At 46.3% G+C, this 15,427-nt stretch overlaps 1 protein-coding gene across 1 annotated transcript; it reads left to right on the forward strand.

Moving 5' to 3' along the window:
* Window positions 1-5,200: 5,200 nt before the first annotated feature.
* LOC122448592 (serum basic protease inhibitor-like) lies at window positions 5,201-15,119 on the forward strand. The gene is made up of 3 exons (XM_043480014.1): window positions 5,201-5,345; window positions 14,088-14,279; window positions 14,773-15,119. Exons 1-3 carry the CDS (start codon window positions 5,243-5,245, stop codon window positions 14,811-14,813), a joined length of 336 nt encoding a protein of 111 aa, XP_043335949.1. The 5' UTR covers window positions 5,201-5,242; the 3' UTR covers window positions 14,814-15,119.
* The last annotated feature ends 308 nt before the right edge of the window (window positions 15,120-15,427 follow it).

Consider the following 15,427-nt stretch of genomic DNA (forward strand, 5'->3'; position numbering starts at 1 on the left):
AGGAACTAACATCCCACAAGCCACATGACATAGTAGGAAAAAAAATCTGTTCCCATTGTCTTCTTTTTCTATTTGAGACATCACTTATGTTAAACTATCTTCATTTGTGATCCAGTAGTTGTTAAAAGTATGCCTTATGCCCTCAAGACAAGACCTTCCTGTCCTGGGCTCATTCTTATGCCCCTCATTCCACAATCAACATAAGTGCTGGGTCTTGGAACACTCCCTTCCTCATCAATTGAAGATTTCCCATGGTGAGTTTCTCCACTTCAAGGAAAGGACTTTCTTCAACTCTGAGAACACCAACAACAATCAATGTGACTCCTCTTCTTGATCTGATGACATCTAACACTCCTAAGATGGACTGATGTAACTATGGACATAATGTAACTTTTAATTTTCATTATGTTTTAATTTGGTTTAATGACTATTTTGCCTTACGTCTGTAACTGTAAAACAGGGTTTGTTTCTAACTGTCTGAAAGCTTTTAAGTTACAGGTGGTTATCCAAGCTCCTACGAGTGCCACAACCTCCTCCAACTATTACTTGGGGCCCCTGGATCAGAGACTCTCACTATGAGGGTTAGGAGAATATGATGCCTCAACAATCTAGGAACCATGCCCCTCAACAGCAGGAAGTAGTTATGGAATGAAAACGACGCCCCTTTCCCTTGGCAGCATAATTCTCTTCAAAGAAAAGGGGGGAATGAGAGAGTCAATTCCTAGGCAGGTTGATAAAAAGTTCGGGGTCCCCAAGGAGGAGAAAGGGATCTGGGGCTCTCAAAGCAGAGATAGGGATCTGGAATTCTCAAGGAAGAGGAAAGGACAAACATCTCAAACATCTTTTTTTTTTTTTTCTCTACATTCCTTAGTCTTAGTCACATAAAACATTTTTTTCTTTAAGCCTGAAACTGATGATTACACAACAAACAACTCAGTTTAAACTCTGTACTAAGGATTATATGACAACAATGTATCCTGCTTGAGGACAATTTCTTCTTCCTGAAAACCTCCTGGCTAATCCTGTTATCTTAAAATGTAAATTGTGGGAGTGGGTCTAGTAAGATCTTTACAGACTTGAGACATTCTTTTGATTTACTATAATAACCAATTAAAAAAGTATATAACTCCCTTGCTAACACTAGCAAGGGGGGCATTCTCTGTCCATCTTCTGATGTCTAGTCAGAAGCTTTCTCTGTCTCTTTTCACTTTAATAAAACTTTGCTATACAAAAAAAATATATAAGTATGTCTTATGGAGTCAGAAAATTTTAATTTCCAGCTTTGCTAGTCACTATCTGTGTGATCTCAGGCAAATTATTTAACCTCTGTGGATACAGTTTCTCTTTGGGGGTAACAATGGGAAAGTGAAAGTGTTAATCTCTCAGTCGTGTCCTACTCTTTGCGATCCCACAGACTGTAGCCTGCCAGGCTCCTCTGTCCATAGAATTCTCCAGGCAAGAATACTGGAGTGGCTTGCCATTTCCTTCTCCAGGGGGGATCTTCCTGACCCAGAGATTGAACTCTGGTCTCCTGCATTTCAGGTAGATTCTTTGCCATCGAAGCCACCAGGGAAGCCCCAATAATGGTGACTACTTGTGTTTGGAATGCCCAAGACCACTCAGGCTTAGTTCATAAAAGGACTCACAGAACACTAACATGTTGTATTGATACTTAAGTTTACAGCAAATGGATCAAGCGTCCAGTCAACAAAGGGGGAAATGCAGAAGGGGGAAAATGCAGACGGTGAAACTGGAGGAACACAAACACAAGCTTCCAAATGTCTCCTCCCTGTCCGGATGTCCAAGAAGCTCAAACGGTTAAGAATCTGCATGCAATCCGGGAGACCTGGGTTCGATCCCTGGATTAGGAAGATCCCCCGGAGAAGGGCATGACAACCCACTCTAGTATTCTTGCCTGGAGAATTCCATGGACAGAAGAACCTGGTGGACAACAGTCCATGGACTCAAACAGTCGGACATGACTGAGCAACTTTCACTTTCACTTTCCTCCCTGTCCAGTCACACAGAATCTGCTTGATTCCGTCAGCCCAACTCGTCCAAGCTGTTGTCAACCAGGGAAGCTTACTCCTGTCTGAGAGTCTTGGGTTTTTTTTTACTGTGGTCAGTCACATGGGCATATACAACCTACACGGCTGACCTTAGTCAGGGAAGCCCCAGACCCCTAGAGGGAAAGAGGCAATTCCCTTGTTTAAAACCATTAAAGGACTTCCCTGGTGGTCCAGTGGTTAACAGTCCACCTGCCAAAGAAGGGGAAATGGGTTCGATCCCTGCTCTGGGAAGATTCCACTTGCCAATGAGCAGCTAAGCCCGTGTGCCACAACTACGGAGCCTGAGTGCTGCAGTTACTGAAATTCATGCGCCTAGAGCCTGTGCTTCACAACAAGAGAAACCACTGCAATGAGAAGCCCACGCACCGCAAGGAGGAGAAGCCCCTCACACAGCAACGAAGAGCCAGTGCAGCCAGAAATAAATAAACAGAGCAAAATAAAACACTTAATTTTAAAAAATGGTCGAAGAACATAGAAACTCTATTGAACACTTCATAAAGTAGGCAGTCTCTATCCCCAAGGGTCCAGAGAACCTCAGAGCATTTACAGGGACAGAGTTAAGTTTTGGTTTGCTGACACCACAGCACCCCAGGCTGGAGTGGTTCATCTTTTTTTTTTTTTTTTTGTAAGATTTATTTATTTGGCTTCATTGGGTCTTAGTTGCTCCATGGCATGTGGGAGCTTAATTTCCCAACTAGGGGTCAAACTCATGTCCCCAGCATTGCAAGGTAGATTCTTCACTGGATCACCAGGGAAGTCCCTGGAGTGACTCATCTTGAGTTTAGATATTTATTTCAACACAGGCCTGAGATCAGACCCAGAAGTTCCTACTGGGAGTTGGGTGTCCCATTGACGACCATAAGAGGAGGCCTGAATCTTTGATCATTTACTTCTTAGAGGCACAGAGCTAAGCATTCTGTGTTCATTAGTCTTAAATGCATTCACAGCATCCCAAAGACATGGGCTGATTTGATAAATAATCCCATTTTACAGATGAAAGTACCAAGGCCCAGGAACAATGGGTAATTTGCCAAACCTGGGTCCTCCTACTATTGTAGGGGAGGAAACCTTTCCCTGTTTTTCTTCTAGGGTCCTTGGCTGGTGTGGTAATTTAATTGACATAAGACAGATGAATGGGAGAAAAACAAATTTCATACGTACATCATCCCCAAAGACATGGTCAGGCAATTGAGGCTTATATGCCACTCAGAGTGAAGGAGAAGGGAATGAGGATTGGGGCTCAAAGGGGAGGAAGATAAATTCTGGGAAGATGAGAAAAGCAGATATTTGGTTAACAAATACCTGCCATGCAGCTAGGTAAGTGTTTTTGATACTAAAAGTTATCTTTGGAGTTACTTCCCTTCCAGATACAGGCCCTCTAACTAAATCTTTTAGGCAGTTAAGGAAGTAGTAATCAGCTCTTCCTGAGTCTTTTGGGTCTCAAATGTCTTCAGTTCAAAATAACCCACACACCATGTGGCCTGTTTGCGGGGAAACACATGACATGTTTCCCCTCACTGTGAAACATGCAGTCATCACACCCTGGGATCCAACATCTCAGCTGAGTTTATCTCCAACATAAAATAAGCTGCTGCTGCTGCTAAGCTTTAGTCGTTTCCGATTCTGTGCGACCCCATAGATGGCAGCCCACCAGGCTCCCCCGTCCCTGGGATTCTCCAGGCAAGAATACGGGAGTGGGTTGCCATTTCCTTCTCCAATGCATGAAAGTGAAAACTGAAAGTGAAGTCACTCAGTCGTGTCCAACTCTTAGCAACCCCATGGACTGTAGCCCATCAGGCTCCTCCATCCATGGGATTTTCCAGGCAAGAGTACTGGAGTGGGATGCCATTGCCGTATCCAATAAAATAAGCATTGAGGTCTAAATGGAATATTGGTGGTGGTGGTTTAATCACTAAGTTGTGTCCAACTGTTTCCACCCCATGGACTGTAGCCTGCCAAGCTCCTCTGTCCATGGGATTCTCCAGGCAGGAATACTGGAGTGGGTTGCCATTCCTTTTGCCAGGAGATCTTCCCAACCCAGGGATTGAACCCATGTCTCCTGCATTGCAGGCAGATTCTTTACTGACTGAGCCACCAGGGAAGCGCCAATGGAATATTACTCAGCCATTAAAAAAGAATGAAATAATGCCATGTGCAGCAACATGAATGGGCCTAAAGAGTGTCATAATGAGTAAAGCAAGTCAGACAAAGATGGAAAAATACTGTATGACATCCCCTGTATGTGGACTCTAAAATGAAAGGATACAAATGAACTTACTTACAAAATAGAAACAGACTCACAGACTTCCAGCACAAGCTCATGGTTGTGTGGGAAGGATGGGAGGAGGACAGTTAGGGAGTTTGCAATGGACCTGTTCACACCGCTATATTTAAGGTGGATAACCAACAAGGACCTACTGTATAGCACATGGAACTCTGCTCAATATTTTGCAGCAGCCTGGGTGGGAGGGGAGTTTGGGGGGAGAACGGATACATGTGTCTATCCAGCTGAAACTCTTCACAGTTCACCTGAAACTCTCACAACATTGTTTGCTAATCAGCCGTACATGGAAATCTGATGGATCACTTCATCTTCAGGGAGCGGGGAGGCACTCGTGTTTCTTTTTTGCAACAGAAGACAAATGCTTCCAGTGTGCAGGTTAGGGGAGAGAATGTGGGGTTTTCTGAGAGTCACCCCTTCCTGACCTTGGCTCCTGTTCCACGTTCCCAGGGTGCGTGGCGAAGGCAGCTTTTCTCCGCCTGCTGCCCTTCCCCGCCTGCCCCGGCGAGGGCTCCTACAGGCTTGCTTTCAAAGCGCGGTTCTGAGGATCGTTTAATAGGAGAGGAAATGGCCTGGGGACCCATCTGTAACAGGGAGCCTGTTAGGAATGCTGCTTCTCAAGCCTCACCCAAACCTGGGGAATCAGAATGTGCATTTATTTCCACAAGACCCGCTGGCAGAACGAAGTCTGTGAAGCGCTGTTACTGGGCGTTGGGCCCCAGCAGGCAGATGCAGGAAGAAGTCTGGTTAGGTGGGGAGGTCGAGCGTGGAGAGGATTGACCCTAGCCCCTCCCCTTTCCCCCTACCCTTCCCTGCTCATCGCCTGATCCCACCCCTCACCAGGGGTGTGAAAAGCCCAGCCAGCCCCCAGCATCCTCAGGAGCCCTCCTGCATGGCCACGAAGATGAGCCGGCTCTGCCTCTCTGCAGCCCTTCTGGTCCTCCTGGGCACCCTGGTGGCCGGCACCCCAGAGGGTGATGACAGCAACAAGGACAGTAAGTCCCAGCTCCTGTCTCCTCTACAGACCGGGTGGAGGGAAAACAGGAGTCCCTGGAAGGGGCTGGGGAGCAGGGGTGGGGCGAGCTTTACCAACCCTCTCTGGATTTCTCCTGGGAAACTGAGCAATTTTCACTCCAGGGACATTTCATGACTCTCAAAAAGAAAATCATTATGCTTTCAGCTTAAAAAATTATCTTGCATAACTCTACCAGATCAGGGGCTGCATCTCTGAGACTCTCTATTCCTGGTCATTGCCTGGTCCTCGAACCTGACTGTCGCATAACAAAAAGATCGCTATTTGACCCTTCTCCAGGTTTATGGTCCAGGTCTCCTGAAACTCTTGGAATTTGCTGCCTTTTGTATGTTAAGGAAAGTGAAGTTGCTCAGTTGTGTTCAACTCTGCGACCCCATGGACTGTATAGCCTACCAGGCTCCTCCATCCATGGGATTTTCCAGGCAAGAATACTGGAGTGGGTTGCCATTTCCTTCTCCAGGAGATCTTCCCAACCCAGGGATCAAACCCAGGTCTCCTGCATTGTAGACAGACGCTTTACCATCTGAGCCCTCAATAGCTTCTGGGTGGGACTGGTCTCCAGGACATCCATCAGGTGATCAGAGGATTAGAATTTTCAGCCCCCAGCTCCCCGTGGGGAAGGGAGGGTATTGGGATAGAAGTCAAGTCACCAACAGCTAATGAGTCAATCCATTTGCCAACCCAGTGAATAAAAACCCCTAAACATGAGGAATCGCAGAGCTTCCTGGGTGGGGAACATTCAAGAGGGCTTTTCTTTAATAGCAGAGAGCAGGCTTCTCCCTGCGGTGAGCAGAGCACAGGCTCTAGGGCACCTGGGCTTCAGCAGTTAGGGCACTTGGGCTCAGCAGTTGCGGCTCCTGGGCTCTAGAACACAGGCTCAGTAGCTGTGCCGCATGGGCTTAGTTGCCCCGTGGCGCGTGGAATCTTCCTGGGTCAGGGATCAAACCCATGTCTCCTGCATTGGCAGGCAGGTTCTTTTACCACTCAGCCACCAGGGAAGCCCCTGAGTTTTATCCTTTATCCACTAAATAAAAGAGTTGTGTGAGTCATTATAGTCAATTATTGGAACTTGAGAGCGGGAGTCACACAGCCCCTGAATTTCTAGCCAGTTGCTGAGAGGTCTGTGGGACCCCAGGGACATATAGCTGGCATTTGAAGTGGGGCTGTCTTGTGGGGTTGAGCCCGCACCCTGGGGAGTCGAGGCTAACTGCAGATTTAGAGTCTGAAGTGAGTTGACTTAAGGGACACCGCACTGGACTGGAGAATTGGTTGGTGTTGGAAGAGATGCCACATGTTTGGTGTACAGAAGAAACTCAGACTCGTATATCCCTGGGCTTTGATGGCTGGAAGAAGGCTCAAATACAGGTGAGTAAAAGTGGAGGGCAGTGTTCCCAGAAACTCTTACCAGTTACCTAGGTTGTACCAATTCCCTGCAGACGGCAGGTGCTTCGTCACATGGGTTGTAACAGGATTATACATTGACCCAACCTTACCACTCGCCTCCTCTGTGACCTGAGGTCAGTCACTTTGCTGCAGTTTCCTCACCTATATAAGGGAAAACTACCAAACAAGTTCTTGCAAGGAATTATCAATCATGAATATAGATTTTTTTTCACATTTCACGCCTGATAACATACATTTTCCACCAAGATGTCTTAGTCTGAAGAATTTTTGTCTACTTAACCCCAAGAAAAAAATATGTAGGGGCCAAATAATGATATTATTGGGCTTCCCAGTGGCTCAGCTGTAAATAATCCACTTGCAATGTAGGAGACATGGAGATGTGGGTTCGATCTCTGGGTCAGGAAGATCCCCTGGAGGAGGAAATGGCAACCCACTCCAGTATACTTGCCCAGAAAATTCCACGAATAGAAGAGCCTGGCAAGCTATAGTCCATGGGATGGCAAAGACTCGGTCGGACACCATTGAGTGCTTCAACAACAATGATATTATTTCTCCATTATTATTGCAAAAATGCAACACTTCCATGACTTGGCTCATGGGGACAAGGTTATACTTCTCCCAGGCTGTTAGAATATTTGTGATGACTCAAGGCCCTTTCCTTTATTCCCTTGTCTATTATTTTATTATCATCTCAGGATATGGAATGTTGGAGTAGATTCATAGTTTTCTAGATGTGCTGCTACTAAAGATAAGTCCATGTGCCTGACTCACAGTGAGGCTAAGCAAACCGAGAAGTCTGAGTTTGGAGCTGAGAAAGGTTTATTGCAGGGCCATGCAAGGAGACTAGAGTGGCTCAGGTCTTAAAAACCCCTAACTCCCCCAGAGAGAAGCTTTTACATGCAAGATTTGGGGTGAAAGCTGCAGATGTGTGATTGTGTGACTTTCTTCTGAATGGTTGGTGTTCCAAGAACCTTGTGCTCAGCCAGAAGTTACCTTCCTCCACAGGGGTGGGGAATTTAGTTGCTGCAAAAGAACTCAAAGATACTGATAAGTATTCATTCTGGAGGAGCCTAGACCCGACCCTGCCCTGCCCCATTGCTCACTATTGTTTCTTGACTGCTTCTCCTTTGTTTCTGCTTCCCCTCCCTTTCTTGATTAGCTACTGATTGAATCTGCCCTTTGGTATTCCGGAAAGTCGAGGTGGCTGAAGTCTTTTTCCTGCAAATAAGAAACAAACTGGGGACAGAGAAAGGCTTTTGTGCCCAGAACTCCATAAGCTCCTGCCCAGCTTCAGACATTTCAGGAATTTAATTATATTCATTTACTCAGTGACTGCACCCAGCAAGCGCCTGAAGTGGGAGATTCATTCACTTGACACATATTTATCAAGGCCCGGCAAACCATTGTTCTTTGTGTGAGGACACAGCTAGGAACAAAATGTAGCACAAGAACCAGTGCACCCTAGAAGGGAGACAGACAATTGAGTAGGTGAAATACTATGGCAGTTCATGACAAGTGTTTTGAATGTAGAGATTGATGGGGGAAAGGAATCCATACTCTTTCTGCAGACCCCTTAGCAAAATAAGGAGGTGTTTGAGCGGCAGCCAGGACCAGGATGGCTGGAACCGAGTTGGTGGAGCAGAGGGGAGAGGAGGGGGATAAGGCAGAGACGCCATGGGGGAAGGTCGTGAGGCGCTTCCTAGGGTTTTACAAGAATCAGAATTTGACTCAGAGAGAGCTGGGGAATCACTGAGATTGGGAGTGGTCACAGGAGCCACTGGTAGGACTCAAGTTACGACTGGATCCCTGCGGCTGCAGTGCAGAGAGTGGCCTCTAGGGGGCGAAGGACAGAGGCCGGGTGAGCAGCTGCTGCAGTGGTCGGTCCAATGAGCCATGATGGAGAGTGTAGCTGAGTTATTTCTTTGGGTTGACTCCAGTTCCCTTGAATAACATGAATGAATGGCTTGCCCTGTTCAGGATAATTCTGTTGCTTAATTAAACAATTAAGCATCTTTGCTGTTTTCTGATACACAAATGCATTAGTATGTGTTCATTATACTAGAAAAATGTTCATTATACTAGTTTCATACATAAACCTTAGAAAATAAAAATATCAAAAGGTAAATCAAGTGACTTCCCTGGTGGTCCAGTGGCTAAGGCTTCAACAGGGGACATGAGTTCAACCCTTGGTCAAGGAACTAGATCCCATATGCCACAAGAAGAGAAGATTCTGAGTGCCTCAACAAAGGCCTGGCACAACCAAATAAATACAGTAGCAAGGATATGGGAGCATCTTAGATGTCCATTAGCAGATGAATGGATAAGGAACTTGTGGTACATATACACAATGGAATATTACTCAGCTGTAAAAAGGAACATGTACAAGTCAGTTCTAATGAAGTAGATAAACCTAGAGCCTATTATACAGAGTGAAGTCAGAAAAAGACAAATATCATATATTAACACATATATGGAATCTAGAAAGATAGTACTGACAATCCTATTTGTGGGGCAACAAGAGTGACACAGAGAACAGACTTTTGGACACAGTGGGAGAAGGAGAGGGTGGGATTTGAGAGAATAGCATTGAAACATACACATTACTGTATGTAAACTAGATAGCCAGTGGGAGTATGACATAAGACAAGGGAACCCAAGCCAGTAACAATCTAGAGGGGTGGAATGGGGAGGGAGGTGGGAAGGGAGTTCAAGAGGGAGGAAATATATATATACCTATGGCCAAGTCATGTTGATGTATGGCAAAAATCACCACAATAGTGTTAAGTAATTATCCTCTAATTTAAAAAAAAATGTTAAGGGTAAATCAAGATTTCAAATCTAGAAACCTGAAGATTAGGGATAAATCCTTCTACTCTGAGGTCTTAATGTACATGAACTCACAACCTTGTTCATCCAGAGATGAGGGGGGAACAGTGCAGCCTCAGGCAGAGTTTGGGGCTTCCCCAGTGGCTCAGGGGTAAAGAACCCACCTGCCAATGCAGGAGACGTAAGAGACTCAGATTCAATCCCTGGGTTGGGAAGATCCCCTGGAGAAGGAAATGGCTACCCACTCCAGTACTCTTGCCTGGAGAATCCCATGGACAGAGAGGAGACTGGAGGGCTATGGTCCATAGGATCAAACAGTCAAACACAACTGAAGTGACTTAGCATCTAGCAGCACCTGGGCAGAGCTACCCCGCAGATAGGGCTGCCCTCCGGAAGCACAGCCTTCCCTTTCCTCAGCTCCTCAGCCTCCAGAGAGGACAGGCTCCACCTTCGCCATGGGGCTGCAATTTGGGTGAGGTGAGTGAGGCCCTCACTCAGCCCAGGATTTAAAGGGAAGGTAAAAAACTTAATAACACAGATAGATCATAATTGATTTGCAATGTTGCTGTTGAGTCGATTAGTCTTGTCCGACTCTTTGCAACCCCATGGACTGTAGCCCATCATGTTTCTCTGTCCATGGGGTTTTTTTCCAGGCAAGAATACTGGAGTGGTTTGCCATTTCCTTCACCAAGGGATTTTCCCAACCCAGGAATCGAACCCGAGTCTCCTGCATTGCAGGCAGATTCTTTACCACTGACCCAATATGAAAGTTTTAAATGAAAAGGATGTGACCCTTCACTTGCCTGACCTGCCTCTTTGCTTCACCCCAACCCTGGCCCTGCTCAGCTGGGACCAAGAGTTTTACACTGAGACTTGAATACACCTCATTCCCGATTTCAAGTGAAAATGTTATCTTCTGTCAGATGTAACTTGCTACTTCAGAGGAAACTCTTCTTTTAAATAGAGAATTGCCATTCTTTAGGCTTTAAGGAAAGCAACTTTCTAATTGATGCAAAGGTTTTCTCGAAAATGAGAACTTTCCCTCTTCTCTTGGGCATTTATGTGATCTTTTTTAGCCTGAGTTTCACAGGATTTTCTTTTTCTTATTTATTGGATGGTTTATTTAAGGGATCAAGAAGTCTGTGGATGTATAAACATTGAATAACTCAGAGACTTTTGAGTTCCCATCCTAAATGTTCAAGATAGTTTATATTTTGACAACTTACTTCTAAACTATATATTAATTATTTTTCCAATTTCTGAACCAATACATATTTTAAAACGTTGCATAGAATAAATATGTGTTCTTGATGTGCTTGAGTGTTATAATGAAGGTATTTACTTAATCTGAAGCTCCAGAAAAGAAGCATCACGTTTCCCAGTGTTGGGAAAACTGGCTGTGTTGGTGTCCAGCGTGGTCCCTGGGTACTTCTCTATTGTGCATAGACGGGGGAAGCTTAAAGGGCTTTAATGGGTAATTGTGTCCACGAGTGATTTTTTAGTTTGGATTCTGCCCTCCCATTACATTAATTTAATGAGCACATCTAACAATTACTGTAATAACTAGTGTTTATTGAGTATTGATTGATTACCAGTTACTTGACAGACATCATCTCTAATTCTGTCAACAAGTTCCTGAGGTTGGTGTTATTATGCTTATTTCGATGATGATGATGCTGTGGCTCAGAGTGGTTACTTGTCTCACATCACACAGCCAAAGAGTGGCTCCTTTAAGACTTTAAAGAATATAGTCTAGGGGTTTGCACTAGATGTTCCTTGAGATTTGGGTGTACTGGGGTAAGAAGGGGTGGGAAAATGATTCTGGGGGCTGGGCAGTGAGAGGGCTAAGGATGGGGCTCTACCCAAAACCCAGATTTCTTCTAAGTTTCCTTTTGAAAGAAGGGATCTGTTGCTAAAAAGGGATTAACACCCATATCCTCAGGGCAGGAGTTTTATCCTTAACAAAACACAGCACTTGATGGAGCGCTTTTACTCCACAATACACTTCAACCATTTTCTGATGTCGATAAATATTCTTGTACAGCATTACTTGCTTATAAAAATTGTGGTATATTTTATTTTAAATATGTCTTCTTTCATAATTGCAAAAGGAATACATGCTCACAGGAACTTGAGAGGATATAAAGATGTGTAAGGAAAGTTTTTAAGACTCCTCCTCTTGCTGTGTGTTTGTTTTCCCAAGCCACCAACTAACTGTCCAGTTCTCAGGGAACACTGGCTGTCTTTGCATCATACCAGTTCTGACGCTAGCAACCTGGAAATAGTGTCAGATTTCCACCAGTTAATGACTGTGGCCCACAGGTCTCCTCCCATCTTCAGACTCTAATTACAGGTTCAGACTCTAATTACAGTCCGTGAGCCTGTCACTCATGCTTCTACCAACAGCTGTATATCAGAGCTTCCCACGACCCCCCTGGAGTTGTGAATTTGCTAGAGCAGCACAGACTTGGGGAAACATTTTACTTACAAGATTAACAGTTTATCAAAGCTTCCCCAGTAGCTCAGTGGTCAAGAATCTGCCTGCAATGCAGAAGCCCCAGGAGATGCAGGTTCCATCCCTGAATCTGGAAGATCCCCTGGAGGAGAGTTTGGCAACCCACTCCAGTATTCTTGCCTGGAGAACCCCATGGACAGAGGAACTTGGCAGGCTACACTCCATAGGGTCGCAAAGAGTCGGACACAACTGAAGCGACGTAGCACGCAGGCATACCAGCTTATCATAAAAGGATATGATTCAGGACAACCTGGAATACGGATCCTGCACAAGGCAGGGTATGGAGAAAGGGCACAGAGCTTCCGTGCTGTCTCTTGCTCATACTCCCTGAACCTGCTCCTGTTTAGTAGTGATTTAGTGAAGTCGCTCAGTCGTGTCCGACTCTTTGCGACCCCATGGACTGTAGCCTACCAGGTTCCTTCGTCCATGGAATTTTCCAGGCAAGAGTACTGGAGTGGGTTGCCATTTCCTTCTCCAGGGAATCTTCCCGACCCAGGGGTCGAACCCTGGTCTTCTGCATTGCGGGCAGATGCTTTACCATCTAAGCCACCAGGGAAGCCCTGCTCCTGTTTACCGACCTGGAAACTCTTCAGATGCAGTCCTTTTGTGTTTTTGCTGGAGGCTTCCTCATGCAGTCACGATGACTCATACAATCCGTGGCTCAGACGGTAAAACGTGGCTTTATCCTGGTGGCTCAGATGGTAAAGCGCCTGCCTATAATGCAGGTAGACCCAGGTTCGATCCCTGGGTCGGGAAGATCCCCTGGAGAAGGAAATGGCAACCCACTCCAGTACTCTTGCCTGGAAAATCCCATGGATGGAGGAGGCTGGCAGGCTACAGTCCATGGGGTTGGAAAGAGTCAGACACGACTGAGCAACTTCACTTTCACTTTCTTCAGACAGTCACAATTGATTAAATCATGTACTATTGGTGACTGATAAACTTCCACCCATTCTCTTCTCCCTGGAGGTGGGGGCTTCAGAGAGCCAAGGAGACAGTTCAACCATCCGATCAGGCACTTGGTCCCCCTGGCAGCCAGCTCCCATCCTTGGGTCACCTGGGAGCTTTCCAAAGTCACCCTCTTCACATTACTGAAGACACCTTTATCACTCTCCTCATTTAGAAAATTCCCAGGGTTTTAGGAGCTTTGTGCTAGGATGGAACTAGCACCAAATATATGTTTCTAATTATATTATACATCACAACATAACACCCCCTCAAAATTCTAGTATTCCCATCTCCATGAGATAGCCAAAGTTAATACACTGTAGGACTTCCTTGGTGGTCCAGTGGTTAAGAATCTGCCTGTCCAATGAGGGGACATGGGTTTGATCCCTGGTGCGAGAGGATTTCACATGCTGTGGAGCAACTAGTCCCATGGGCCACAACTACTGAGCCCACGCAACTAGAGAGTAACCCCTTCTCGCCGCAGCTAGAGAAAACCCATTTGCAGTGAAAAAGACTCAGAGCAGCCAATTAATTAATTAAAATTTAAAAAAATTAAAATAATATGCCGTATGTTTTTCCATGACTTTCTCCATTACAGCATGATTCTTTCTCACTTTTTTAAATACTGGAAACTTTCAACCTTACTCAGAAGCACAGAAAATAGTAATTAAACCCTACGTACCTATTGTTCACTTTCAGCAATTATCAACACAGAGATAATATTGTTTATATCTAAGGCATCATGCCAATAAATCCATAAATACTTCATGAAGGGTATATGGGTTTTTTTACACCATCAGCGAATCATCTACACACCTAAAAGAATTAATAATAATGCCTCATAATGTAGGTCCTCAAGCGGAGGCTTCGCAGTTCAGGCTTTCCTCACCACCCCTACCGCCACCCCACCATTCTTTGTTTCAAGACTCGGAGGTTCCATTTGCTGACCTTGTAGCCCGAACTGTGATGACCATCCTCGTAACTGACCCACTGTCCCTCCCAACCCCTCAGGCCTGCGCCCTGCCTTCTGTCTGCAGCCTCCATACACTGGTCCCTGCAGGGCCATGTTCACCAGGTACTTCTACAACGCCGTGTCCGGGCTCTGCCAGACCTTCACTTACGGCGGATGCAGAAGGAAGCAGAACAACTTCCTGAATGAGAAGGAGTGCATCAGCACCTGTGGAGGCGGCAACAGGGCCCAGGGTAAGACCCGGCAGGGCAGGGTGGGAGGGGGAGCTGCTGGGGAAAGGGGCGGAGCTCAGGGCTGGGGAAAGGGGAGGGGCTCAGGGGCTGGGGAAAGGGGCGGGGCTCAGGGGGCCACACACCATTCCCACCTGCCGGGTCTTTCCTCCCCGCTGCTGCCAGAAGAGGCTGCAGTGTCCTGTGAAACCACACACTGAGCGAGTTCTCCAAGGGCCAGCTTTCCAGAAGCTCACCCCTAGAATCACCCTCTAGCTAATCTAAGCCACTCACAGGCTTCTCTTTCTCAGATGGGAACACCGAGTCAGCCACCCTGCCCAGCGGGTCCACCGTGCTCCTGAGCAAAAGGGCTTTTCTCTTCCTGGTCATCCTGGTGTCAGGAGTACCACGGTCGCTCGTTTCTGGGGTTGTCAAGACTCTGTCAGGGTGTACGCTGTCAAGGTCAGGGACTTCGGTGATGACAGTCAACAAGTTCCTTTCTTCTTTCTTCTTACAGAGAGTCCGGCAACTGTGCTCCCTGAGATGCTGAAGTCCTAGGAGGCCCCACACAGGGCTTGGCTGTGGCTGCTTCTGAGCGATTTGAGTCTCTTCTGCTTCCTTCTCAAGCCTACCCTCCTCAGCAGAACCCTGCCTCTCTCTTCACTGCAACCTCACCCTCACCCCACTCCCCAACGTCACTGCTCTCCTTGGAGGGGGCAGGGGGGAATTTTCTGGTCCAGCCCTGAGCATCAGTGGTGGCAGAAGTCTTTTCAGTAAAGAAACCCCCTTGCCCCACAGTGATGTTGCATATTTGTTTGTGGCTTCAACTTCTGGCCTTATATCTAATACATTCATTTTCTAATTAAACTAACAGGAGTGAATTCTGTTGTCTGCAACCAAGAACAGTAACCCATTGGGTCCATGAAAATGGTGGTCCTTCTCACTGTTCAGCGGTGTGGAAGGCACCTCCCCTTTTTCTGTCCTCAGACTGGGCCCTACCAGGTGTAGAAACCATTCCAGCTCCATCTACCTCTTAATGGCAACCCCAAGCAACACAAAAAACTGGGTGACAGATACCATGCTGTGAAAGCATTTGTTTACTTTTTGGACCAGATCAATCTGGGGACTGGTCATCCTCCTGGACTCTTGGGAGGAGAAAGGAAGGAGGGTGA

Source organism: Cervus canadensis, chromosome 10 (assembly GCF_019320065.1).
Source record: "Cervus canadensis isolate Bull #8, Minnesota chromosome 10, ASM1932006v1, whole genome shotgun sequence".
NCBI classification, from domain to species: domain Eukaryota; kingdom Metazoa; phylum Chordata; class Mammalia; order Artiodactyla; family Cervidae; genus Cervus; species Cervus canadensis.

Excerpts from the sequence above, each read along its gene's own strand:
- LOC122448592 (XM_043480014.1), top strand. The coding sequence starts at position 5,243 with ATGGCCACGAAGATGAGCCGGCTCTGCCTCTCTGCAGCCCTTCTGGTC. Across the intron at positions 5,346-14,087 it reads TGATGACAGCAACAAGGACA|GCCTGCGCCCTGCCTTCTGT; the intron begins GTAAGTCCCAGC and ends CCAACCCCTCAG. Across the intron at positions 14,280-14,772 it reads AGGCGGCAACAGGGCCCAGG|AGAGTCCGGCAACTGTGCTC; the intron begins GTAAGACCCGGC and ends TTCTTCTTACAG.